The 27,836-nt window shown below is 46.2% G+C and overlaps 1 protein-coding gene across 4 annotated transcripts in view; it reads left to right on the top strand.

Annotated features, from left to right (window-relative positions):
* The window catches only part of ZNF280D (zinc finger protein 280D), a 722,832-nt gene extending 698,092 nt beyond the window's left edge, over nucleotides 1–24,740 (top strand). For 3 of the 4 annotated variants that reach the window (XM_078684884.1, XM_078684882.1, XM_078684883.1), the window contains one exon: nucleotides 22,874–24,740. In XM_078684884.1, coding sequence (XP_078541010.1) covers nucleotides 22,874–22,876 — 3 coding nt within the window. In that variant the 3' untranslated portion in view covers nucleotides 22,877–24,740. The remainder of the gene's footprint in view (nucleotides 1–22,873) is intronic. The other variant, XM_078684881.1, reaches the window with a different exon arrangement.
* The last annotated feature ends 3,096 nt before the right edge of the window (nucleotides 24,741–27,836 follow it).

Genomic DNA, 27,836 nt, shown 5'->3' with positions numbered 1-27,836 from the left:
GAAAAGGGGGCCTCTTTTCTCCACTGAGCTCCTTCTTTCCATGACTCGTCTAAGAGCGAGTGTATGTGAGGATAATCTGTTCCTAGGAGGATGGGTTAGGGTAGGTGAGGGAGGAGACCCACTTCCATGTCTGTGGGAGTTTGTGTGGGCTGATGCTGGATGGTTACTTTGGTTACGGGATAGGTCTTGGTGTCCCCGTGAATACATTGTATGTTGACAGTCCCAGTGGTGATTGGGGAACCCCCATGGATGGCTTGGGGTAGCATTTCAGTGTGACGGCACCCTGTATCAAGTCAGGCTTCCCTTGGTTCTCCATTAACTATTATATCTCTATGGAAAGGAAGGGTGTCTCTTTCTGAGGTACAGAACAAGACTCTGGTGTAACCCACCTCCATCGGTTCATCTTTCTGTGGGCAAACTCTCGCTATGTGGCCATACGCACCACAATGATAACATTGAGGTCCCAAAGGATCTGGGAGTCGGGGTTATGGGGTTTGGTACTACAGTTATTGTTTCCGTTTTCCTGTATGGTTTTAGGGTTCTCACACCTTGATTTCCGGTCTGTTTCCAGTGTCCATCTCCTTTCCCTGTTGCCACTCATGGGCGCGGAAGTAGGCTGATGCAATGTCCACGGCTTTTTCTTGAGTTAAGTCCGTGTGTTGACGGACCCACCTCTGTACGGGGAGGTGGAGGGATGTTAAAAACTGCTCCAAATAAATTTTTTCTACAATGTCCTCTTTGGAGGAGGTAAGAGGCTGTAGCCACCGGCCGGCTAGATCCTTTACACAATAGCTTAGGGCTCTAGGGTTTTCCTGGGGGCCTTCCTTTATTTGTCTAAATCTCATTCGGTAGGTTTCGTCATCAATACCCATTCGCTCCAAAATATTTCGCTTGATGTCGGAATGAGGTGTAACCCCAAGAGGGTTCGCGGCCAGGTAGGCAGATTCTAAGTCCCCGGTGAGAAGTGGCCCCAAGTACTGCCCCCATCTGTCGTCTGGCAATTGGGAAGCTCTAGCCACCCGCTCAAAGTTCGATATAAAAAAATCAGGATCATCCTGTACATATTTCTGGATCACAACTGAAGGGGGAGTGGTAAGTCTGCGTGCCTGTCCTAGACCTCAGTCAGTCTCCCTGAGGAGGCTTCTTGCGTCTGTCCCTGTCATGTGAGCGTTTTGTGTAGGGCCTTCCTCTCGGCCTCGGCAGTTTCAAGGAACCGGGCCATGATCTTTTCTAATTTTTTCGGTGCCTCCACAATTTTCCTTACTACGGCCTCCATTTCCTCCGATCCCACTTCTGACACCACCTTTCGGAGTGTGGGTCAGAAATTGGAAGCGAGAGGCCGTAGGTGCTCTATATTGTGAGATTTTTATTTATGAGTGTTCAACAATTAAATTAGAAGGGAAAAGCAAGGGCATAAAAGAGAAACAAAGTCTGTTGAATCCGCACAGAAAAAGTGGTCAGGGACGGTCGTGGTGATAGTTCCAGTGAAGTGTTCTCTGTGTCAGGAGTTCCTGTGTTCTTCGCCGCTGGTCGGGTTCCCGTAGTACTGAGGGACACTCGAAACAAAAATAGGAGGATGGCGGTCAGTATCTAGTATGCGATAACTTTATGGCCTCCACCACACACCGAGTGAGGGTGTTCCGAAAACGGGGAATCAAACAATCGAGCGTGTTGGTGCCGGATGTTATATCGAGAGGGGAGGGAAAAAAAGAGGTGCAGAGAGCTTAAAGTGAAAGGCTGGGCGTGTAAGGAATAGAGAGGTTCTTTACGGTCAGTGAGGGGGGAAGAAGGGACATGACCACTACCCCCTTACTCCGCCCACCCTTTGCCCAAATCACGTGCCGCACCCTCCTGGATTGCGGCCACTCATCAGATTCCTCCGGGAACCACCAGTCCTCTGTCCACTCGTCCGGGGCCCCTGGTCCTTGTCTTCTCCGTTGGAGTTTCGGCTCTCCTCACGACTCTCTGGATCCTCTGCGTCTTCTTCCTGCTCTGCAATGCTCCTTCCGCTCCCTGGCGTCCTCTGGTCAGCTGACAGACTTGGTCCCCGCCTTCCTTTTTCAGCCACTCTGGGGAATCCTTGGTCTCTTCTGATTGGATGCCCTGACTCCCTTCTCTATCCTTCCCGGGCTGGACCTCTTCCGGGTCGGGTTCACGAATCTGTAGTTTAGAGGAAAGACCCTGGGTTAAGGGAGAAGTCCTATTGTCGTGTACATAGTCCTCATCCACTGGCGAGCGGTAAGGTATCCAGTGGGCAGATAATGTGGGCATTTCAATTTTGGGGAGTACATGGGCGGGGGTTTCCTCACATCTAGGTACCTTAACATGGCTTGGGCATAGGATAGTCTTTATCGTAGACCCCTTTCAATAGATCACTTTAGGTTTCTTTGGAACAAAGTCAGATGGAAGAGTATCGGATTTAAGTAAATGCCAATTTTTTCTGAGTATGTTGAAGATATGATTACTGTACACCCCATACTCAGTTACAAACGCATACTGGCCTTGAGTTGTATTATCAATAGTCCGTTTCCGATGAACTAGGGTATCCTTCCTTTTGCATTTTCTCATCTTACTTTCGGCTTTCTTGAGGCAAATAACATCATAGCCTCTAGCCTTAAAATCATGTTTGACCTTACTTATGATGTTCTCAAAGTTACAGTCCTCACTACAGTTTCGGTGGACTCGGACAATCTCGCCATACGGTGTTGAAATTAATCTCATGTTTAGAGCTTCTTAAAGTTAGCTTGGTGGTACAGTCATTATCATTAAGATTAAGAAATTATTCGTTGAGTTCTTCAGAACTCCCTTTCCATATCAGAAAGATGTCAATTATATATCGTGCATAAAAGAGGATATTGTCAAACCAGTTTCTTGCGCCGGGTCCCAAGTGTGCTCCATCTCATACAACCCCATAAAGAGGTTAGCATAAGATGGAGGAAACCTGCAGCCCATGGCTGTTCCCTGTTTTTGGAGGAACCAGTCTTCCCCATGCATAAAGGCATTCTGAGTCAAAATCATTTCTGGCATCACCAACAACATCTGGGTGTGCCTCAAGTGGCATGCGTTACGTTTAAATAAGAAATGTTTTTGTGTCCCGAGTCCACTATCTAGCCCTATGCAAGTATATAGACTCTCCATGTCCATAGTTACGAACGTGAAGAGATCATCCTCCCACCCAAAGTCTTCTAGTTTACAAAGAAGTTCTCTACAGTCTTTGAGAGAAGACGGGAGATTCTGTACCAGGGGCTGAAGAAAGGTGTCCACATACTCAGCCAGATGTTCAGTTGGGCCACTATTGCCTGGTCTTATGGATCTGCCTGGGGGGAAATGACCCCCCCTTGTGGATATTTGGAAGCACATAAATGCAAGGGTGCCTGGAGTTATTGGCCAGTAGATATTTATATTCTGGGCCAGTTATTAAGCAGGACTCATACCATTTGGTTAGCCTGCCATTGATATTCCTCTCAGTCATAGTCTGATTTAACTGCAATTTCACGTAGCACTCTGTGTGTCCCAATTGTCTATCGATCTCAGCTGTATAATCATGATAGTTCATTATGACGATATTACCGCCTTTATCAGCCTCACGGGTGACCAAATCCGGGTCATCTCGTAAGGACTGAAGAAAGGCTCTTTCATCCCTGGTGATGTTATAATGGTGTGCACATTTCGCATCAGTAACCTGACTATCTTCCAGGTTGTATAAATCCTATGTAACTCACAAAGAGAATTCATCAGTCACTGATTTGGTGCAGCTGGGAGGTATACAATTAGAGGTATTCCTTAGGCCACTGTCTACAGTTGTATCCTCGACTCCATCAAGATTACGTGCATGTTCTATTAAATCCCCTATGTCCTCTTGATCTTGTAATGTAGCAATTACATAGGAGATATTTATTTCAGATATCGTGAATTCAGCGGCACATGGCATATTCAATACCGGAGGACGGACATGAGGATGTTCAGAAAAATATTTCTTTAATTTCAATTTTCCTATGAAGCTAAATAAATCCATGTGTACATTGTCCAATGCTTGTTTCCAAGTTAGACGGTCATTCAGGCCTTTCCATAGAATTGCAGTTTCCTGAACACCACATTGCCTGGATGAGAAATTCACAATATTTACAGCATTCATTTCAACATTTTCTTCTATACGGCCCACATTGCGGTGCACAATCTTATTGGCTGTCATTATTTGTTGTTTCCCATTTTTGCCTTTGTGACCGATCTGGTGTATCTTGCCACCCCGCCTAGTTCATCGGCACCAGTTTTCTTTGTGTTGCCTAGGCGGTACCTCTGAACCTCACGTAAAAAATCAGAGGCCAGATTAGAGTTAGAGGTAGCAGTGCTAGGGCCCTAACCTGGATCACTATCAACCGAGGAGATAGAAGGAACAGAAGTGCTGCTAGACAAAATTCTAGGGGCCCTGTTTTCATTCAGGGTACAGTAACCTTTTTAGCAACCACATCATTCTATTTACGTGCAAATGTGAAGATGCGGCCTCGCTCATAATCATTTTGATCCCTTTCTGTTTTTTGCTGCTTCTTCCCCTTCAAATAGAGTTGATATAATGATAATTCTTTCTTAAGGATCGCATAGTTCTTTTGTACACCGGTAGATGGCGTTTGATGCTCCGCGTGGCATTGTCTGCTCCTGAAGTGACGTGTGCAGTGCCTATATAGGTGTCACCACAACGTGCAGTCAGTACTTTTCTTTCAGCGCCAGTCAGCGCAGTTTCGGAGAGAGATACCCTCAGTCACTTTTTGACTGACCCTTTTTAGTCATTTAGTCGAAGAATTTTTGCGACTTTGTCTTCTGCTGTGCAGGATGTCCACCAGAAAGGCAGGTTTTAAACCATGCACCACCTGTCACTGGATAGTTTGCCTCTTTTGACTTGGGTGAGATCATGACGCCAAGACATACAAGGATGGTTGTGCCATGTATTCCGAGGCACTGAGGAGGCGATCCCTCAAGCTCCTCACCGCCCGACATTGAACAACTCTGTGACACTCCAGATCTTGGTCACAAAGGAGGTCCTTAGATTTTGTTTAGTCGTACGTGGCATTTGTTGTCCCATTCCAAGTGTCAACCTTTCCCAGGTACCCACTCCAGTGCTGATATTCCTCTGTAGGAAGCTGGGTTTATGTTGCAGTAACCCCCCTCACTTTTTGCCAGACTTCTGATGCACCATGACATGATGTGCTCTGAGACCCTGACAATCAGGCTCCCAGGGCTTGTGTTCTTTCTCAAAAATGTACCTCGTACCCCCAGTTGGCACCTCCCTGGCCACATGTCAGTCCCTTATAAAAGGTACCCTGGGTAACTAGGACTCTGGCCAGGGAAGACCTCTAAGGGCTGCAGTACTTATTGTATTACTCTTAGAGGCCCTGTACCTTTACACACGCACACTGCCATTGCAGGCTCCGCGTTTTGGTGCAGATCAAAGTGAAGAGTAGACATGGCACACTTCTCTGTGTGCCATGCCCACAACTCCCTGGCATGGCATAGGTCAGCCACCCTTCTAGCTGGGTGCACTATGCCAATGGTGTGTACAGGTGCATGAGCCTTGTACCCCTACAATGTCTAGACCAGTTCTTAGACATTGTAAGTGCAGTATGAGTATATGGTACTGGGCGTTTCATTACCATCTCCACGGCACCATAATGGCTTTACTGAAAACTGGGAAGTTTGGTATCAAACTTCTCAGCACATTAAACCCACATTGATGCCAGTGTGGGATTTAATGAAAAATACACTCTGAGGCAGCTTAGAGATGCCCCCTGAAAAACGACCAGCCTCTGGTGGTTTCCCTTGACTGGTACACACTAGCCTGCCACCACAAGACATGTTTCTGGACCCCTGGGGTGCAAACCTTCGTTCCATGAGCCCAGAAACAAAGCCTTTCCTGGGTGGAGGTGGTCACACCTTCCCCAGGCCAGGAAGAGCCATCCGTGGCAGGGGAGCTTCAAAGGCCTGCTCTTGTAATGCGACCCCCAGCCTCTCCTGCTATCAGGAACAGACACCCTTTTCTGGTGGGAAGCCAGGTGAGAAAAATTAGCACAGCCCAGAAGGTGTGCCCACCTCTGCCAACCGCACCCCTCAGGTGAGGAAGGTGAGGTGAAACCCACTCTTTCGTGCCGGCCATCTTGCAGATGGCAGGCACTCTTCAATCAGTATTAGGGATTGTGCCCACTCCCCCCACATGGGGGGAGCACACCAAGGGTTTAGTCACCCTAAGGTCAGTAGCCCATTGGCTACTGACCTGGAGACCCCAAAAATGCCCCATAAATACAGTATTTAGGGGACAGCCCTAAAACCAAGAAATTGGATTCCCACAACCTACAAAGGCGGATGAAAGAAGACGCCCAGCAGAGGAGACTGCAGAGAAGAACTGACTTGTCCACAGCCCCACTGGCCCATCTGCAATTTCCAGAGATCCTGCACAAAAGTCACCTTGTCATGCAACCAGCGACCTCCAGAACCCCTGGGAGGACTGACTGCCTTCAACAAACACTGGATCTCCTGTGAATAGCAGCTCTGTTCAAAAGAAAATCCCAAGATAGACTCTAAGCCTGCTGAGGACAAAGAAACCTGATGCCTTGAACCACCACTATTTTGAGGAACAAGGGAACCCACTGAGTACGCAAGGACCAGGGGTATTAGTATTATGAGTCAACAACGGTCCTTAGCAATTTAATGTTCAAACTTTAAATAATTATAGGCCACAATCTGCGCTATAATAAGAAAGGTGTCCAGCCGGACCCTATAGTTTTAATAAATGACAGAAATAGAAAGAATTTCAGAAGAACACATATAAAGTGGGACACAGTCCTGTATCCACAACAAACAACAAGGCTAAACAATATACACAAGGGTGGGAGGTTTCTCAGGCAATTTTACAATTTGTGAGCAGCTAGAAGAAATGGAAATAAATAAACCTAGCTATACTCATGTAGTGAAAACATAATTATGTCACACAGTGGTGCACTAGTGTTTAAACTACATCAACTGTCGACGGCGTTTCGATCCTGTTAAAATAAAGGATAATCATCAGGACAACCAATGCACTGCCTGAATTTACAAGCCTAATAGTGAAGCAAGGTCCAGCGGGGCGATGGCTGTCCCTGGAATTGCTGGAAGCCGGTATCAAAACATTGGAATAGAGCGCGAAGGGGACAACCTCTCTATTAGCTAGGGCTAGAATTAGCAAGGCGTTCCGTCCGGTGGCGACGCTGCAGTGGAGGTATTGACCCGAAGTGAGGGAGATATCTGAGAGTAATTAATATTCTGGATGTCCAGGATGGCGAGGGCTTGTCGGTTAGTATTGCGGTAATTACCGGCAAGAAGTACCTAGGGCTAGGATAACCAAGGCGCCCCGTCCGGTGGCGCTTCAAAAAGGTGGAGGGTCCCCTGTTGTTAATATCAGGGAGGGGGATTTCGATTTCACAATTGGTGGAGTTCCCTGTTTTAGTTGTAGCAGACTGGGATCGCTGAAGTGAACTGGGGGGGGAAGTTATTTGAGGTTTTAGACTATACTCAAATATGGCCTAGGTAGGGTCTTACATAAACAACAAGAAAAATGGATATAGAGAAGTAACTGACGGACTCAAGAATTTAAAAAAGGGGGAATGTGCGAAATTTATTTCAAACCTCCCGATCTGGGTTACAATCTAAAACATAATATAAAATAATTAAAAAACCACTAAAGGCAGTGGTACAATTTATAAAAGATAGTCAAAATGTACAAAGTCGACGCGGCGTTTCGGTGTATGTCAGTCTTGACACCTTCTTCAGGACATTAAGGACATTTGACTTGATATCTACAAACAAATAACAATATTTTAGAATCATTGTGTCATTTTTTCTATTTAGTTCTACTACCATGTTACTTCATGATTGTTTACTAGATCCTTTCCTATTGGTTCCCCTTAGTAGCTAACGTTCACATTTTATATGCATACTCACAAAGAAATTTATTGCTAGTTTTTCATTACTTTAAGTTATGGCTTAATGTACCTGTGTCTGTATTTTATGTAGAGACTGCTTATCAATTGCAGTTCAGTTTGATATCGAATTCAAAAGGCAGATCACCGGCTATATATAAATCCTAAAACAAGAGAAATGGAGATCAATGTATCCCATTTGTTACTCAATAGGGCTCAACACTACCCCTATACTCTCAAAGGTACATTAGTTTACCTTAAAGATAGATAATCAGAATTTTATATTTGCACGGAGGGGCCACCAAGGTCAGTAGCAGTTGATTCTTTATGTTGATATACGAAAATATAATTCCTCTTGTTGCCTAAATGTGGAGAATGTTACCAAAGGATTAAACTCATTCACTCATTTTTCTATACGGATTCGATCTTTTTTGTTACATATTAATCGGATGAGTGAGTACTCACCAACATCAATGCTTGCAGTTATGTGGGTCTATGGATATCCACAAAACAGAAAATCCTTTAGATCAGGAGATTTTGATTTCTGTGAAAAATAAATGAAATAAAAAGTTGCTTATGTCTCTGTTTTGCCGGTTTTTCATGGTATTATCATACCTAAGCTACTCAGTGTTGAGGTATTCTTACTGACCCCATTGCTTTTTTAAGTAAATGGAAACGAGGTATATATCTATTGATTGTACTCCCAAGTCGGTGAGAATACCGTCATCATGATTAGTTGGAGTTAGACCTCAATATAACCCGCCCAGCGGACGGGACGCCTTGGTTATCCTAGCCCTAGGTACTTCTTGCCGGTAATTACCGCAATACTAACCGACAAGCCCTCGCCATCCTGGACATCCAGAATATTAATTACTCTAGGATATCTCCCTCACTTCGGGTCAATACCTCCACTGCAGCGGCGCCACCGGACGGGACGCCTTGCTAATTCTAGCCCTAGCTAATAGAGTGGTTGTCCCCTTCGCGCTCTATTACCACGGTTTGATACCGGCTTCCAGCAATTCCAGGGACAGCCATCGCCCACTGGACCTTGCTTCACAATTAGGCTTGTAAATTCAGGCAGTGCATTGGTTGTCCTGATGATGATCCTTTATTTTAACAGGATCGAAACGCCGTCGACAGTTGATGTAGTTTAAACACTAGTGCACCACTGTGTGACATAATTATGTTTTCACTACATGAGTATAGCTAGGTTTATTTATTTCCATTTCTTCTAGCTGCTCACAAATTGTAAAATTGCCTGAGAAACCTCCCACCCTTGTGTATATTGTTTAGCCTTGTTGTTTGTTGTGGATACAGGACTGTGTCCCACTTTATATGTGTTCTTCTGAAATTCTTTCCATTTGTGTCATTATTAAAACTAAAGGCTGGACACCTTTCTTATTATAGCGCAGATTGTGGCCTATAATTATTTAAAGTTTGTACATTAAATGACTAAGGACCGTTGAACCACCACTGCACCGAAAGCCTGTGCACCACCGATCCCAGCGAGGTCCCCCAGCGCTCCAAAGTCCAAGTCCACCGTGGGTTGAACCCCGCCAGGACTCCCTGATGTTGCCTGCAGCCTCTGCACAGAGACCCCCTACCAACTGCCAGTGACCCAGTATGGTAAAATCTGACTTCAAAAGACCCCTCTGCATCCAGCCTCTCTGCGCCCTTGACAAGAGAACCTGAGGTACACCTGCGTCCCGAACCCTCCAACTTACCTGCCCAGCTGTTGGTTCCTCCAGGAAGTCTTCCTTGACAAGCCTGCAGCCAAAATCCAAAACTGTCAGCTCCCATTGAAAACAACAGAGCACCAGATGCCAAAACAGCACCCTGTGCCGCTGTGGGTGCACCTTGTGTGCTGACTCTGATCCCACTTTGCCCTGAGCGGAACACCAGGAGCTTTGCTCCCACAACCCTGTGGCCTGCTTGTGAGCATCTACCAACTGGCGGCCCCCTATCCCTCATTGGATAACATTGGACCTCAGCACTCTGCACCCGGCTGCCCTAGTGCTGCTGAGGGTGCATCCTCGACCCGGGGGTAACCCTGGTTCTAACCCCAGAATACCAACTCCCACACATAACTACTTACCTGTAAACAAATCACTCCATTTCCCCCATAGGATTGCATTGACTGCTTTTGTTGAAAATTGTTCTGTGTGTAGTTGGTTTGTATGGAATATTGAAAACGGTATATGTACTAAAAGTGAATTACTTACCTTTTGTCTGAGATGTTGCAGTGTGCTATCTAGGCATATCACACTGATTAGCAAAAGTAATCTGTAAAGTAATTCACCTAGTAATCTGTAAAGTAACTAAAAAGTTATTCTAAACTGTTTATTTACCTGTAATTACCTGTAAAAAACCGCTATTGGGATACCTTTTTAAAAAGCATTTTACTATGTTTTTAAAAATGTGCATTTACTTGTACTATAATTGTTAGGTTAAGACGCTCATAACATATGTACAATTTTATCGTGTAAAGCTATCGTTGTGGACCCCCAGCCCCGTTCCATCGCGGCTTCGTGCCGTTTGTGTGGAGGGCAGGGCGAGCTTCAGTACCTCAGAGCCGCCTCCCAGAGCAGAACGGAGTTAGCGTTCCAGCTGGGGGCGTGGCTTAAAGTATAACTTTAGCGCGATCAAGAGCTCTGGTGACTTACAGGGTGGTGGCAGCTCCTTGGTAGTTTGTTTTACTAGAGCTCGTGCAGATTGCGAGGGGCTCCTCCTCTGCACGTTGAAAACGCGCTATTGGGATACCTTTTTAAAAAGCATTTTACTATGTTTTTAAAAATGTGCATTTACTTGTACTATAATTGTTAGGTTAAGACGCTCATAACATATGTACAATTTTATCGTGTAAAGCTATCGTTGTGGACCCCCAGCCCCGTTCCATCGCGGCTTCGTGCCGTTTGTGTGGAGGGCAGGGCGAGCTTCAGTACCTCAGAGCCGCCTCCCAGAGCAGAACGGAGTTAGCGTTCCAGCTGGGGGCGTGGCTTAAAGTATAACTTTAGCGCGATCAAGAGCTCTGGTGACTTACAGGGTGGTGGCAGCTCCTTGGTAGTTTGTTTTACTAGAGCTCGTGCAGATTGCGAGGGGCTCCTCCTCTGCACGTTGAAAACGCGCTATTGGGATACCTTTTTAAAAAGCATTTTACTATGTTTTTAAAAATGTGCATTTACTTGTACTATAATTGTTAGGTTAAGACGCTCATAACATATGTACAATTTTATCGTGTAAAGCTATCGTTGTGGACCCCCAGCCCCGTTCCATCGCGGCTTCGTGCCGTTTGTGTGGAGGGCAGGGCGAGCTTCAGTACCTCAGAGCCGCCTCCCAGAGCAGAACGGAGTTAGCGTTCCAGCTGGGGGCGTGGCTTAAAGTATAAAATGGTCACTTTAAAGCGCAGCGGTCGAGCGCAGCGGGAGCGCCGACACCGCGCCGAAGCCGTGCCTAAGGGGTGCCAGTCCGCGCTGGTTCCGCGCTATGCGCCAAACCTCCTGCCTCATGTAACAACTATAATCTTCTTAAGGTAATAACCTACACTCGATCTCAACTTCTTAGTATTGGCAATATTTTTACTGATAAAAGATGTTCCCATTTCTGTGCAGACTCTTTAGCCAATTTGCCTATTAATCCCTGCCCAAATTGCTCCTTTAAATCCATTCCTCCTCACTCTAATTTAGCTGCCCCTAGGTTGCCACTAACCCCTGATAAATCTATACATTGCTCTCTTATAAATGCCCGTTCCCTTGTTAAACATAGAGATGAGGTCGCTGAACTTATAGCCACTCAAAATCTTGACATCCTGTTTATAACTGAGACCTGGGCTGACTCTGCTTCTGGCCCGGATTTCAAGATCGCTACTCCTGATGGCTATTATGTCACCCGACTAGATAGGTCTTCGGGAAAACGAGGGGGTGGGTTAGCTATCATACATCGTGCTAACATAGCTCTAAAAACTGAGCCAATGATCCTTGATTCCATGGAAGCCTTATGTTTCACCTTTACTCTTTCCCCTACTCAAACTTTTAAAGGCACATTACTATACCGACCTCCCACCCCACGCACATCCTTCTTGGAAGCGCTTAATTCTCTATTAGAACCAATAGCTGCCCACAAAGAATATACAATACTGGGTGATTTTAATTTTCATTTAGAAAATCATTCAGATAAAGATACCATCAAGATTATCGCTGACTTTCAAGCTGTAGGCCTAGAACAACGGGTCTCCTCACCCACACACCAAGCTGGTCATATCTTGGACGGACTATTTACAAATAATTCATATATGAATCAACCTACAGTGATCCCACTTATATGGACTGATCATTCGGCAGTCCTATTTTCTATAATAATTAGGAAACACAAACACGACACGTCCTCTGCACGCCCACAGATCAAATGTCGTGACTGGAAAAATATCGATCACCATGCCTTTAATAATGCATTAAATACTACTAATTTTAAAAACTCGAATGACCCAGGTAAGGCATCTAACAACTATGTACACTGGCTGAACAAGGCACTAGATCATGTGGCACCTTTCAAAAAATTACAGCCTAACCGTAACAAACCCTCTGCTCCATGGTTCTCTGAATCATTAAGGCTTGAAAGACAACATTGTCGCAATCTAGAGAGACGTTGGCGCAGCAATTATGACAACAATGATAAAGATAGATACAAGACAGCCCTGCACAACTATAAGAATCTTATTACAAAGGAAAAATGTAATTTCTACACCACTCAAATAGAATCAGCTCAAAACTCGAGCAAACAGTTATTTCAGGTGGTAAAAAAGTTATCCAACCCGACAGTACCTGATTCTACAGAACCTTCTCAAACCTTCTGTAATGAAATCGCAGATTTTTTCAAAGGAAAAGTTACAGATATTTTTAATAATTTCACACAAAAAATTTCTGATGCTATAGTTGGCCCAACTGCTCCTCAGTTATCTACCAGACCAATTCTGGATGCATTCTCCTCGCTTCCTCAAGCATCTATAGAAGAAATTATGAATGCAGTCAAATCAGGATCTCCTTTGGACCCATGTCCCCCGAGTATACTTAAACTAGTATCTGATCAGGTAGCCCCGGTGCTTACCCTCATCTGCAACACGATGTTCCAGACAGGAGATTACCCTAAAATCTGGAAGAAAGTCATCGTGAAGCCCCTTTTAAAAAAATCAACATTAAACCCAGCAGAGCTAAAAAGCTATCGTCCCATTGCCTTACTTCCTTTTCCCTCTAAGGTATTTGAGAAAGCAATTAATTTACAACTCTCTAGCTTTATTGACAATAACAACCTATTAGACGAGACCCAATTTGGGTTTAGAAAGGGTCATGGCACTGAGACCGCCTTAATAAAAGCAACCGAAGAAGTTAGAATAATTCTAGATCAAGGCGGTACAGCAATCCTGATACTCTTAGATCTATCGGCTGCATTCGACACGGTCGATCATAACATCTTGATCGACCGTGTCGATGCCATGGGTATCCAGGGCAAAGCAAAGACTCTTCTGGCATCGTTTCTATCTGACAGAGTACAGTCTGTGAAAATGGGCAGCTACTATTCGCCCAATTTCACTTTACCTTGTGGAGTTCCTCAAGGCTCCTCGCTAAGTCCGACGCTTTTTAATATCTATGTATCGGACTTAGCGAGGGTGATCAAGTCATTCGGCATAGGAATAACATCATACGCCGATGACACTCAATTGGTCCTGGCTATTCATAGGAACGGAGCTGCAGTGGCCGCTAACTTTCAGGAAGGAATGAGAGCAATTTGCACCTGGATGGACCAGAACTGCCTAAAATTAAACTCTGACAAGACGGAGGTCATGCTTTTTGGTGATCTGACCCCGTCTTGGTCACCAGTTTGGTGGCCAGCAGAGCTGGGAGATCCTCCTCACCCTGTGAAAAAAGTCAGGAACCTCGGAGTTCTACTTGACAATAAGCTTACTTTCCATAGCCATGCTAATGCAGTGGTCTCGGCGTCTTTTTACACTCTGAGAATGGTAAAAAAGCTTCTTCCTTTTCTTCCTCCTGATTCAGGCAAAACCCTAATGTCTACACTAGTCCTTTCAAAGATTGACTACTGTAACGCATTATGGCTGAATGCACAGGAACAAGTTATGAACAAACTACAATTAGTGCAAAATGCTGCAGCAAGAATTTTAACTGGCACACCTAAATTCTCATCCATATCGCCCATCATTCGCCAACTTCATTGGCTACCAGTGAGAAGCCGTACAAAGTTCAAGGCCTTGTGCATCATTTATAAAACACTGAACAACACCGGACCGGTTTTTTTAAAAAAATCCATTACTCCATACAAACCTAAGCGCTCTCTACGCTCTGAGGCATCCCAGCTACTCCATATTCCACGCACTAAGAAAGCAACTTGGGGCGATAAGCGCTTCACAATTGCTGCTTCTAAATTGTGGAATGAGCTCCCTCTTAATATCAGATCAAGTTCTTCCCTACTCATATTTCGGAAGCACATCAAAACATGGCTTTTCAACCAGTAAAGCTATGTAGGAGCTCTCTGCAATCTTAACGAACTCTAGCGCCGAGACACCGGAAGGTATTTGTGCGCTTTAGAAATTTTATAAATAAATAAATAAATAAATAAATAAATAATTCAACCAACTGCATTTGAACCTGCTTTCAACTGGAAAACACTGCTTAAGATTTTGCAAAGCGATTTTTTTCACTTACCTTCACCAGGCTTTGCTTGGTTCTAGAAATAAAATACCTAATATTTTTGATAGAAACAAATTGGTCTGATTTCAGTCTTTGAGTGTTTGACATCATTTGCTGCCCACGTGTGTACAACAAATGCTTAACGCTACCCTCTGATAAAGCCTCTACCACAAATAGAGAGGTGCTATCTTCTTTGACCTCTGCCTACCGTTGGGGTTCCACTGGACTCTGTGCACACTATACCTCATTTTGGTATAGTATATACACCAGCTTCCACACCATGGCACCACGACTCACAGCAGTGGCATCGCGCCCATCTTCTTTCTCGATTCCGATATAGAGCCAGACTGACGTCGTCCAACGCAGACTCCGGCTCACACTGGGGACAGGCTCCCCATATCGGAGCCAGTGCCTTATTACCATGACTGGTCTGGAATGGATGATGAGTGGGAGGGGTCTGAGGACCCTTATGGTTATCAAACATTAGAAAATCTGGAGGACACCTAGTATGTGGATCTGTTGGATGCCAATGGACTGGGCACCTCGCCAAACAATCCCTATACCACTGCTAAAGAGCAGGGTGCAGATTGCAGCTGAGGTCTTGGACCTTACGCTACCCTCAGTGACAATCACGACAAACTTCTTGCTGAAAGTGCTTCAGCCAGGAGTTGTCCCCACTGAACCATTGCTCCCATTTAATGAAGCTCTTACCGACATCCTACTTGGGCCTTGTCCACGTCCTGCGCACTGGCTCCTGTTCATAAGACAATTGCCCTGTGCCATCACCCTGCCCAAGGGGACCTCCGTTTCCTCTCCCACACCTCAACCTATAGCGCTTGGTGGTCCACACCTCCACTGTAAAAAATTACCCTAGCTCTTTCCCTTCCACTCCATCGCATAGGGAATCCAAATGGCTGGATACCTTTGAGAAGAGAATGTTCTCTTCTGACAGACTTGCACTGCTGTTGGTGAACACCACTTGCCTCTTGGGCCGATATATGTATATATCTGGGACTCGGTAGGGCATGTGCTGCCCATGGTCTTGGATGATGCACAGGGCATACTCTCTCAAGCAATTGCTGATGGAAGGTATGCACTAAGTTCAAGACGCAACAGACTTGCTGGGCCGAGCCATTTTATCGTCTATGGCCCTTAGGCCACCCGTCTGGTTGAGAACCACTGGCTTTTCGGGGGATGTCCAGGCTTCGCTCATGGAAATGCCCTTTGATGGCTTCCATCTGTTCAGTGAAAAGACAAACTCTTTTCTGGAGCGCCCCTTGGGCCTTACTGGGGTCAAGGGACAACCCCAATCCGCCCTCCGTCTCATTAGTGGCCATGGAAGGGGGTTATAACTGTCTCTGCACTACCAGCCACCACGGCCAGCATGTTCCCAATCTTTTTGTGGATGAGGAAGTGGCAAACTGCTTTACCTTCCGCAACCAGAGCTGATCTTAGTGACAGATACAATGCTCCTGGTCTGGGGCAGCCATCTGGGAGAGGTGGAACATGAGAGGACTCTGGTCTCTGTCGAAATACTGGCTTCAAATCAATCTGTTGGAGCTATGAGCTATCCGGTTGGCATTGAAAGCCTTTCTTCCTTCAGTCAAGGGAAGGCTGGTACAGGTGTTCACAGATAACACCACCGCCATGTGGTATTATAACAAACAGGGAGGGTGGGGTCATCGCCCCTCTCTCAAGGGGCTTTGTATCTCTGGACGTGGCTGGAACACCAGGACATATCCCTACTGGTTCAACACCTGGCAGGCTCTCTTAACGCCAGAGCAGACAAACTCGGCTGTTCGTGCCTAGGGTATCATGAATGGTGTCTCCATCCGGAGGTGGGGCAAGATCTCTTCCTAGAGTGGGGAGATCTGTTTGCCTCTGCCGAGAACTTGCAATGTCAGCAGTTTTGGATGCAGGAGTTTCCAGGCAGCTCTCGCTCCAAGACGCTTTTAGTCTTGAGTGAAGTTCCAACCTCCTGTGAGCCTTTCTGCCAATACCACTATTGCCCAGAGTTCTTAAGAAGATCAAAAACTACCAGACCTAAGTTATTCTTGTGGCTCCGAAGTAGGTTACAGAGATTTTGGTATCCCGAGCTGTTGAGCATGAGCATTGGTACTCCGGCTGCCTCCTTGGTAGGATCTTCTGTCGCAGCAGCAGGGCAGAGTTCAGTAGCTGAACCTGAAAACTCTTCACCTTCATGCATGGAGATTGAGCGGCAAGAGTTGTCAGCTTTCGACCTTCTAAGCAAAGTCTACAATGTTATTTTGGTAGGCAGACTTCCCTCTATCAAGACGGTATCCACCTCCCGCTGGAGCAAGTTCATGGCATGGTGTGCAGATAAACAGGTTGACCTTCCTCCTCCACCCCTTTCCATTGTTCTCTTGTTTATTCTTTCCATAGCCCAGCAGGGCTCTGCTTTCCATACGTTGAAAGGTTACCGTTCTGCCATTTCTGAGGTTGCCATCCCCCTATTATACATAGGTTCCTGAAAGGTATCCAGCACATTTCCCCATCAGCACCTTTTATTATGACCCAGTGGAACCTCAACCTTGTTCTTATTTTTCTGATGTGTGCTCCCTTTGAGCCGCTCTGCAATTGTCCACTGAGGCTTCCGACCTTCCTAGTAGTGATAACGTCTGCCCGCAGGGTCAGTGAACTACAGGCCCTCTCTGCGCATCCTTCATACCTTACCTTCTACCCTGACAAACTGGTTCTTCCAACTAGAGCATCCTTCTTGCAGAAGGTCCTTTCCGTGTAAGCCACTCCATCACTCTGAGTGATGGAGTGGTTTACATGGAAAGCCTCATCCTTCTAAAGAAGAGAAGCAATTCTACCGACTGGACCCAAAAAGACAATAGTCGTTGTACCTTAATCGCACTCCTGAGTTCTGAATGGACAGTCAGCTGTTCGTGTGGTATGTCAGAGCAGAGTACGGGAAGGTGGTGCAGAAGTGCACCATTTTTCGAAGGATAGTTATATGCATCAAAATCTGGTACGCATTGGCCAAAAAGCACACCCTGAGGGTTTGCATGCTCACTGTACCGGAGTCAAAGTTGTGACCAATATTACAATGTAAGGAATTTGTGGCTTGTCTCTATCAGATAAGGCATTACCAAAGGTAGGTAACTTTTTCCACAAAGCATCTATCTGAGAAAGCTGAGGCCTAGTAAGACTCAACCCAATGAAGGAAAGAAGTTGAGGTTAGATTTTTTGAAGTATAGAAAGGGAAAGTAGTGAGACATCATGTTCTGTTTAAACATATCTGTATGTTTGCTCACTGATGTCCCCTGACGGCATTGGAATTCGGTCTCTGAAAGTCAAGGCAGCTACCTTTTCACTCTCAGGAAGCAACTTTGTGTCATACTTCTGTGATGCATCACTCTGATCATTACTTAAAGCGTTCCCCAAAAAGAGCACCTGTAAAGTTCCAAAATTACTTGGTTAGTAGCTCGAAGATGCACAAAACTGTTTTCTGAAATGTGTGGCACTGGCAGCTGTTCAAAGATGAAGATTCTATGCATGAACCATGATCCAGATGTACCAGTTACTTAATTTATCTGATATAGACCTTTAGTTGTAGATTCCTTACCATAGAATTTCCCCCAGGTATCTGTCGGAATCTAGAGATCTTTTCTTCAGCGGTAACTTCTGCGCGTAGTTAGGGTGTTGTCAGCCGGCTCTGCATCCGGCGTCGTGGGTGCCGGGATGATGTTGCAGGACCTACATGGACGCCGCTCATGAACCCTGACGTCAGTTCTTTGTTTTTCCGCACCAGCCCAAGCGCAGATCCGGAGAGGTCTACCCCTTAGCTGTTTTTTTGGCTACTCTTTTCCCACTTACGTCAAATTCTTTATCTGACAGAGACAGTTATAGATTCCTTACCTTAGAAATACCCCCAGGCATCAGAGTGGATCTGAAGAATCTTTTGTCTCAGCAGTACCCCTGCACGTCTGTAAGTGGCGTTGGTCGACTCCGTGTCCAAAGGCAGCAGCGTGGTCGCCGGGATGACGTCGCACTGCCTACTTAGACTCCACCACTGCGAGGTGACGTCAGTTCTTTTCTTTTTCCACGCCAGCCTAGCGCAGATAGAGAGAGCTTACCCCTTTAGTCATTTTTTGACTAAACATTTATCTACTTCTTTTTTCGAGTCATTGACTCCTGGTGTGCTAGGGATGTTCTATTGTCTGACCAGCTTCAAGCGCTGCGAGGTCTATCGCAGACTGATTTTTGTGACTGACCCGCACCTCATGTGCCTTAGGTGTCTGAAGCGTGACACAGTCATGCTCCGACTGCATGGCCATGAATCCGAAGTCTTTGCAGGAGCGGTCCCAAAAGCTCTTGGAGGGCCAGCAGTTGGCTTCTCGTCTCGCTTGAGGGGAAGGTCTTGAGACAGTTCACGGAGGCAGCACACCTCGTCCAAGTCTTCGCACTCCTCTGGTAAGTCTAAGCACAAGAAGAAGGCAAAGAAGCACTGCTGCTTTTCGCCGTCTCCCTGTCGATCTGCTGGCAAGGCGCGGAATCCGGAGTGTCGTCGCTTTAAGGCTCCGTCTCCCGTACCTGATTCACAGACGACTCTGCGCCCTTCCCTCCCCATTCGGCCCATCCCCCCCTCCGCCTCGTACGAAGCCCTCCACCATATCTTTGGGCAGCCCGACTCGTGGAGTCGGTCAGAGACCCTGGCCTTCGATACCGGCAGCTCCAGCACAGGAGGGTCCACGTGGATCCAGATCAACGCAGGTCGACCTTACTCGACCATCCCTGGCAAGGACGCTCATAGCGTCGACAATAGCCCCAGCCGATGCTGTCCCCATCCTCATCCCCGAGATGAACCTGGAGCCGGACCAATGTGTAATCCGACACAGAAGGGTACTTTTGTTTCCTTGTTCATTCCAGGTGTTTCCTATCACCCTGAAGGGAGGGGTCGCTGGACCCTTTGGCAGACCAGCTGGAAGAACTGGACTGGCGAGAGAAATTGGGTGACGCCAGTGGTCTTGACACTACACCAGAACTTGGCATGCTCTCTCCCCCTACCGTGGCTACTGAGGAGGGAGCGTCCTATGCTGTGGTGGCCGATACTTCCATACAATCTGGGATATGTTGCGCAAGTGCTGCCTCAGTGCCTGGAGGAAGCCCGGGACATTCTCTCACAGGCCATGGCAGATGGGAGGGACGCAGCTAAATTCACGATTCACTGTGGACTGCATACCACCGATTGCCAAATCGGTAGCCCTTCAGCGCTACTCCTGGTTGAGGACGTCTGGCTTTTCGGGGGATGTCCAAACTACTCTGCTTTTTGGCAACTAGGCAGACTCTGCGCTTGAGCACTTTAAGGGTTCTCGAGCTACGGCCACATCCTTAGGCCTTGTGGCTATGGAAGATCCACCTCAGTCTGCCTTTAGTCAGTCTGCCTTTCATGGCTACGGAAGGGGCACCTAACCACTTCCTATCCAGCCTAGCCACTGAGTCACGCAAGCTGTCCCACCTCTGCTTGGCCGTGGACGTGGGACCCAGCCTCCTCGGGGTCAGGGAGCCAGTGGGCTTATTTCCCCCCCTGCAGCAGCCTCCAAACCCTCCTAGTCCGACCTTTCAGGCCCATCATCAGCCAGTTGGAGGCAGGATCCGCCATCACCACCTCCACTGGCAATCCATCACATCGAACAGGTGGGCTCTGCAAATAGTCCAAAGGAGCTACTCCCTCGCCTTCAAGACTATCCCTCCCTCCATGCTGCATTCGTTTTTTAATTCTTTTTATTAACCAGTTGCTTAGTACACATTGATCTACATTGTCACTACAGGCTGAAATAGGGCATCCTGTTAGTTTGAAGAGCAGTACTATTTCAAACAATTAGATCGCACGATTCGTAGGCAATCATCTTAAGCAGTATTCCCTTACATTTTTAACAGTTTCCTGGCTCCAGTGTTTATTAACTTCTATATTTTTCCCACAGGGTCCAGACTTTCTCCCTTTCTTTGGGAAAATCTCTTCTCGTATCAACCACTTTTTTGGCCTGCTGACACCAGTCTAGCTCTCGTTTTCAGGCCCTCACCCTTGAGAGTCTGGTATCCTGAGCTGCTCAACATGGCCACTGATCCTCCGATCCGACTGCCTCTTCGGGAGGATATTCTGGCGCAGCAGCAGCGGACGGTCCTCCACCCAAACCTGTCCAGCCTCCACTCCTTGCGTGGAGATGGAGCGGCAGCAGTTGACATCATTTGACTTGCCTTCTGAGGTCTGTGATGTAATCTTCGCAGCCAGGCGTCCCTCAAATTAAGACAGTATACGCCTGCAGATGGAACAAATTTGTAGCATGGTGCACAGCAAAGGCTGTGGATCCCATTTCTGCCCCTCTCTTTGAGGTTCTCTTGCTCCTCCTTTCTTTGGCCCGGCAGGGCTCTGTTCTAGGCACTATCAAGGGCTATCTGTCGGCCATCTCTGCCTTTCTAAGGCTCCCTGATCAGCCTTCTCTCTTCAAGTCCCGGGTTGTAAATCGTTTCTTAAAAGGCATTACTCATCTCTGTCCTCATATTCCCTTTGTGATACCTCAGTGGGACTTGAATTTGGTCTTGACCTATTTGTTGTGCTGTCCTCTTTGACTCTTAACAATTAAGACTGCATTCCTGGTAGCCATCACATTTCCTAGAAGAGTGAGTGAGTTCCAGGCTCTTTCATCTAAGCCTCCCTTTCTGGCTGTATATCCGGACAAGGTTGTCCTAAGAACTTGTCCATCCTTTCTTCCCTAGGTGGTCACCTCCTTTCACACCTTCTTTCCGCATCCTTTGAAAGAGGAAGAAAGGCTCTGCACTTTCCTTCTATCTAGATAGCACCATACCGTTCCGGGTGGATGACCAGCTCTTTGCTGACTACATGGGCGCCAAGAAAGGTTGAGCCGTACACAAGCGCACCATTTCTATTTGGGTCGTTTTGTGTATTAAAGCCTGCTATACCCTTGCTAAAAAGGAACCTGCAGTGGGGCTGCGCGACCATTCCACCAGGGCGACAGCTACTACTGCTTTGGGACGAGGAGTTCCTCTGAATGACATCTGTCAGCAAGCTACTGGGGCATCGTGGCACACGTTTACGAGACACTACTGCCTGGACAGCCAAGTCCGGAGAGACTGCTTCTTTGGCCGTTCTGTTCTCCAGGACTTTCTGGTGTGATCTTGGTTCGTGGACCCACCTCCGGGGTTAGTATTACTGGTATCTATTCTAAGGTAAGGAATCTATAACTAACGGTTTCTTTCAGATGCACAAGTTACTTACCTTCTGTAACGATATATCTGTAAGAAACATAGGTTAGTTATAGATTCCTTACCGCTCCACCCATTCCCCCCGTTCTGCAAACTGATTTCTAGGGTTAAGAATATCTTTTCAGGGCACTAGTTTTGTGCACCAGAGGTCAGTGTCTTGCATGGCTCTGCGTTCCTGGCGTGGAATGTAGTGTACAGAACTGACGTCAGCAAGCGAGGGCGGTGTCTAAGTTACCTCCGTGGCGTCATCCCGACGACAGACACGAAGTCTACAGACGCTACGTACCGACGCGCAGGGGTACTGCTGACGAAAAACTTTCCGGATCCAGTCTGACGCCTGGGGATATTCTAAGTTAAGGAATCTATAACTAACCTATGTTTTTTACAAATATATCGTTACCCAAGGTAAGTAACTTATGCTTCTACCAGATACATAGTTACCGAAGGTAAGTAACTTGTTCTTTAGGTACACTGTATTTTCTTTCTGATTTCTCATTGACCTACCAGCATCTAAGCAAGTGAATACTTACATGGTAACTCTTTCTGGTTCTACTGTAGAGCTTTATGAAATGCTCTAGTGCTTGGAAATTGGACACACCCAAAGTCAATGGTACTGTAGTCCCTTTAGAAAACTAACGTTGCTTCCAAGGATTACCTATAGCAGATAGCATCATAACAGCACTCCCAAGTGTATATTGGTATATTGATAAAAGTAATTCCAGATCCAGTGTGACTGCTGTGGAAACTTCAAAGACACAAATGTGCAGTAAATGATGTGCAACAACCAGAGAAATCTTTACCCAGTGGTAAGTAGCATGTTAATCTTGCACATCTCCCAAAGAGTATTGCTTGCATCACCATTTTTTTACGTTGATAAATAGAAGTTCATTTGGCCAGGATGCATACCAATAGTAGCATCATTTTTATTTAAATTTGGTTATATTGTTTGACGAATTGTTGATTTTTTTTTTTTGATTTTAGTAAAAGGGAGAGTGACCCGTTACTGGAAAAGAGAAAGAAATGCAATGATCCTGGAATTGCTAAAAACGCTGTTAAAGAGAATGAAAATAGCAAATCATCATTAAAGCATGAGAATGACATTATTGAAGAGCTCCAAAAAGCAACCTCAAAGGAACAGACCTCTGAGAAAACACTGACCAGTGATAATGCTGAACAGACTGAAGCCCACGTTGTTAAATCAACAAAACACATTTGTGTAAGAAGTATTGTGAAGATGCCTCAAAAAATGGAGAATTCTTTGGCCATTGATCAGATAAAAGAAAACAAGGAAACTGAATTCAGTGAAGAAGCAGATGACAAAGCACGCATAAAACCTGCATCAGGTGTTGCTACTTTTGAGCAGTTTTTGAGAAAGGATGAACCTGAATACGTCTGTTCTGATATCAGCGATCAAGGCAGTATTCATTTGGAGCCTCTGACACCATCAGAAATGCTAGAATATGAAGCAACTGAGATTCTTCAGAAAGGCTGTATTTCACCTTCCACAAAGAAAGCAGAACACTCGTCTCGGCAGACAGATGACATTCCTTTAGAATGGAGTCCTAGCAAAACAGAGACAAATTTAAGTCTGAAACAGGCCAGTAAGGAAAGCTGAAATATCAGACTTTTTTTAAAAATTGCTAAAAGATTTAGTATTAACATATGTTGACCTTTCTCCCGAGTATTTTGATTGATACTGATGTAGTGGTAGCCCACAAAAGAGCTGAATTTTCCATGTTACAACATTTACACAAGTTCACCTTTTTATAGTTTGACATTCTTGCAGAGAATAAAATAATACTTTTATTCAAGGTAGTATTTGATTACAACGCCTTTCATGGTTATTAACATCAAATGATATATCCTCTGTGACATTAGCAGCGATAAGTATTTGAAGTTTATCAGTCGAACAATAGACTTTTCATTTGAAAAATGTCTATACTATATTAAAAGTATACCCCCGTTGAGGTAGTGTTCATGATGCTTCAAATAACTTAATAGGATCTAATTACACAGTACAGCAATTTGTAACGAGTTGGTTCATGATATCAAAAAAATACTGTATTATTTTATCAGTAAGGGAGGATGCCCCATCTGTGGTGGCAGCTTCTTGGTTTTAAGCCACTTTACACAGTGTACGCTTACTTTGGAAGTAAAGTTACATTCCTGTATGTCAAAGCATGTCAACTGTTTAAAAATCTATACACCTTTCTATACAGGTGTCATCCTACAAAGCTGATCTTTAAACTTTCAGTGAAAGTGAAATTACAGTATAAAGTAATACATATATGCAGACAAATACATTTGTGGGTTTTGTTGGTTTGCAAGCTGCACAGAAAGGCCCGATATCCTAATCCTATACTGTACACTACAACGTAACGCTCAAATTGCTGTAGATTTAGGCTGTTAAAGAATTAATGGTCCTTGCTAGTGGTAGACCCCGTGCACACAGTCCCTTAATTAAACCAAAGTATGGTTTTAATGTAGGCAATCTAAATCAGTAAAACTGGAAACACACTGTCAACTGCCATTTTTATAGCAACTTCTTGCTAATTATTGCAAGAAATGTAAAGAATATGGGGAATTGTTAACATACTTTTTAGTTAAGTTAGGTTATGTACATAGACTTTGAGTGATTCTTTTGTTTTTGTCATGTGGTTAGCAAATAGAACTGCGTTTTGTAAATAAAAGTAGCTTGCCCTCAAGTATCAACAAACGTCATTGAAAACATTAAATCCCGTAGACTGTAGATCGGACTCATGTCAGTTAATTAGATTTTGATGAATGTTAAATGTTTTAAAACCGCTGTAAGTAATTACTGCTTTTTGAGTAAATATTTGCAACAAAACTGAAGTTCTTGTGCTCTCTTTACATTACACATTTAGACTGTTTTGTAATGTTTCCCTTACGAGGGCAAAAAATACCAGAGTGTAGCTCTGAAGAACATTATGATAATTTTAGTAGTGTTAATAAGAATATTATGATTTTAGTAGTGTTAATGTATTAATGTACTGCATATGTAGAATATTATCCACCAATAACCTTGTCTTCAGTATTGTAATTTGAAATACTCCACCTTATTTCTGTAAAATAGATCCAATGTGTGACCATGGTAATTAGCAAGCAAGTAGAATACATATTTTTCGCTCTTCATACAGATAAGTGTCAAACATTGCTACATTTCCTTTTCAGGTACAGAGTTCAACCCAAATGACACCCATTTGATTATATTTCATGTGTAAATAAGCAGGATTAACATAATTTTTAACCTTCACCTTTTTTACAAAAAGAAACAGGCCATTTCTAAGTGTTGACTGCTAGTGCTGTTTCATGCTAAAACATTGCTGTGCATCCAAGACCTGCTTAATGTTATCCAAAAGGAGACTGGATTCAAACAGAGTTAACTTCAGCACATACGCTTGAGCTAGGATAAAGGGATAGTACAGTGGTAATATTCATCAAATTCCCTATTGAAAAGGAATTCTCAACTTGTGGCAAACTCTGTGGCATGAGAATACCACAAGCTGTTCAAAATCTAGGAAACTAAACTGAGTGTAAACCTATAACTTTACTGTATCACTGTATCAGGAGCTGTGTCTGCTTTAGACTTGTCTGACCTATTGCGCAATTCTAACAGTGTGTCGGGTAGAGCAGTGACTGCAGTTTTTAGCACTCTTTCCTATTTGCAGCCTTCTGCAGGGCACCTATGTGATAATGACTTTACTTACACTGAGGTAGTTGAAAGGGGAATCTCTGATACAGCAACATATAGTGTGGTGCTGATGAGGGCTGCCAAGGCCTTGGGCCTTGAGCTCCCCGTCGCGGCCGTGAGGACTAACCTCCTCACTGAGGTCCTTAAACCGCAGTCAAGCTCGGCCGAGCCTCTGCTGCCCTTTAATTTATTTATTTATTTATTTATTTATTTATTTATTGGTTTGTATAGCGCTAGAATCACTCCAAAGGAGTATCTCCGCGCTTTGGAACCGGTAAACAGCAGGCGTGAAAAATGGAGGTGCTGTTAGACATCATTTTTAAACAGGATGGTTTTTAAACGTTTTTGAAATGTGAGATAATGAGGCCTTGACCGACGTTCTTCTGGGCACTTGGTCCAAGCCCGCTACGGGTTCGCCCGTAGATAGGAACGTGGCCAGATGCCACCGCCCAGCCCCGGGCGACCCATGTTTCCTGTCCTCCCACCCTACCCCCGAGAGCCTGGTCATCCAGGCCTCAAATTCCCAGACCGCATTCCCGTCGGCCCCGCCGGACAGGGAATCCAAGAGGTATGACCAGTATGGGAAGAAGATCTTCTCATCCCTTAGTCTGGGCCTGTGGTCTTCCAACACTGCCTGCCTCTTGGGACGTTACACCCACTCTGTGTGGGATAAGGTCGCGGAGGTGCTGCCAGAGTGTCCGTTGGAGATGCGGGCCAAACTCGGCCAAGCCCTTGTGGAGGGCCGGGATGCAGCCAAGTATTCCATGAGGTGTGGGCTGGATACCACCGACTCGCTAGGTAGAGCAATGGCAACGACGGTGGCGGTCAGACGCCACGCCTGGCTGAGGTCCGCCAACTTCTCGGCAGATGTCCAGAACACACTCATGGACATGCCGTTCGATGGCCGTCGCCTCTTTGGCGACAAGGCAGACCATGCGCTTGAGCGCTTTAAGGACTCCAGGGCTACGGCCAAGTCCTTGAGCCTCTCGGGCCAGCGCCAGCAATCGGCTGCCTTTCACTCCTTTCGTGGCCACCGAAGGGGTGCGCCCACACGCGCCGCCAGCCACGCTCCGCAGGGCAATAACCATCGCGGTGGCGGCCGTGGGAACCGCCGTCCGGGCGGTCTGGGGCAACGGCGAGGTCAGTCCACACCTTCCCCCGCAGCATCCGCCTCAAAACCCTCCTAGTCTGTGCTTTCAGGCCCATGTGACGCCAGTGGGGGGCAGGGTTCGCCATCACCACCTCCACTGGCGCACTGTCACATCGGACAGGTGGGTGCTGCAAATCGTCCGAAGGGGCTACTACCTCCCCTTCGAGGCGACTCCTCCAGCCATGCCACCGCAGAACCACCATGTATCGGGGGATCATTTGCGACTTCTGCAGGAGGAAGTTTCGGCCCTCTTGGCCAAGGGGGCCATCGAGCGCGTTCCTGGGCCAGAAGTAGGGTGTGGTTGCTACTCCCACTACTTTCTGGTGCCCAAGAAGGGCAAAGGGGGTCTACGCCCTTTCTTGGACCTACGGAACGTCAACGGCTTCCTCCGGAAGGAGAAGTTCAAGATGCTGACACTGGCTGAGGTCCTAGCTGCCCTGGACCCAGGGGACTGGATGGTAGCGTTGGACTTGCAGGACGCTTACTTTCATATCCCCGTCCTGCCTGCCCACCGGCGCTACCTGCGGTTCTGGTTGGCCACGAGCACTTTCAGTTTACCGTGCTCCCCTTCGGCCTTACCAGCGCCCCACGGGTGTTCACCAAGGTGATGGCGGTGGTCGCAGCTCATCTGCGCATGTTAGGGGTTTCAGTCTTCCCCTACCTCGACGACTGGTTGTTGAAGGCGGGCTCGCCCCAGACAGTCGTCAGCCACCTCCAGACTACGGCGGACCTCCTGCACCAGCTGGGGTTCTCCCTCAATGTGCCGAAGTCACACCTGTGCCCCTCTCAGAAGCTCCTCTTCATCGGAGCGGTTCTGGACTCGGCGCGGTTTCGGGTTTATCTGCCCGAACAGCGGGTCCGGGATATTCAGGCTCTGATTCCCATCTTTCAGCCGTTATCCCGGGTTTCGGTCAGGTTGACGCTGCGGCTTCTGGGGCTGATGGCCTCCTGCATCCTACTTGTGCATCACGCCAGGTGGCGGATGCGGGCTCTGCAGTGGGACCTGAAGTTTCAGTGGGCCCATCATCAGGGCAACCTATCCGACCACGTCCTGATCTCGGAGGGCACTGCGAGACAGCTGC

The sequence above is a fragment of the Lissotriton helveticus genome, chromosome 3_2 (genome assembly GCF_964261635.1).
Source record: "Lissotriton helveticus chromosome 3_2, aLisHel1.1, whole genome shotgun sequence".
In the NCBI taxonomy this organism is placed as follows: domain Eukaryota; kingdom Metazoa; phylum Chordata; class Amphibia; order Caudata; family Salamandridae; genus Lissotriton; species Lissotriton helveticus.
The sequence above is the reverse complement of the archived record's forward strand: the minus strand, read 5'-3'. Positions and strand labels throughout refer to the sequence as shown.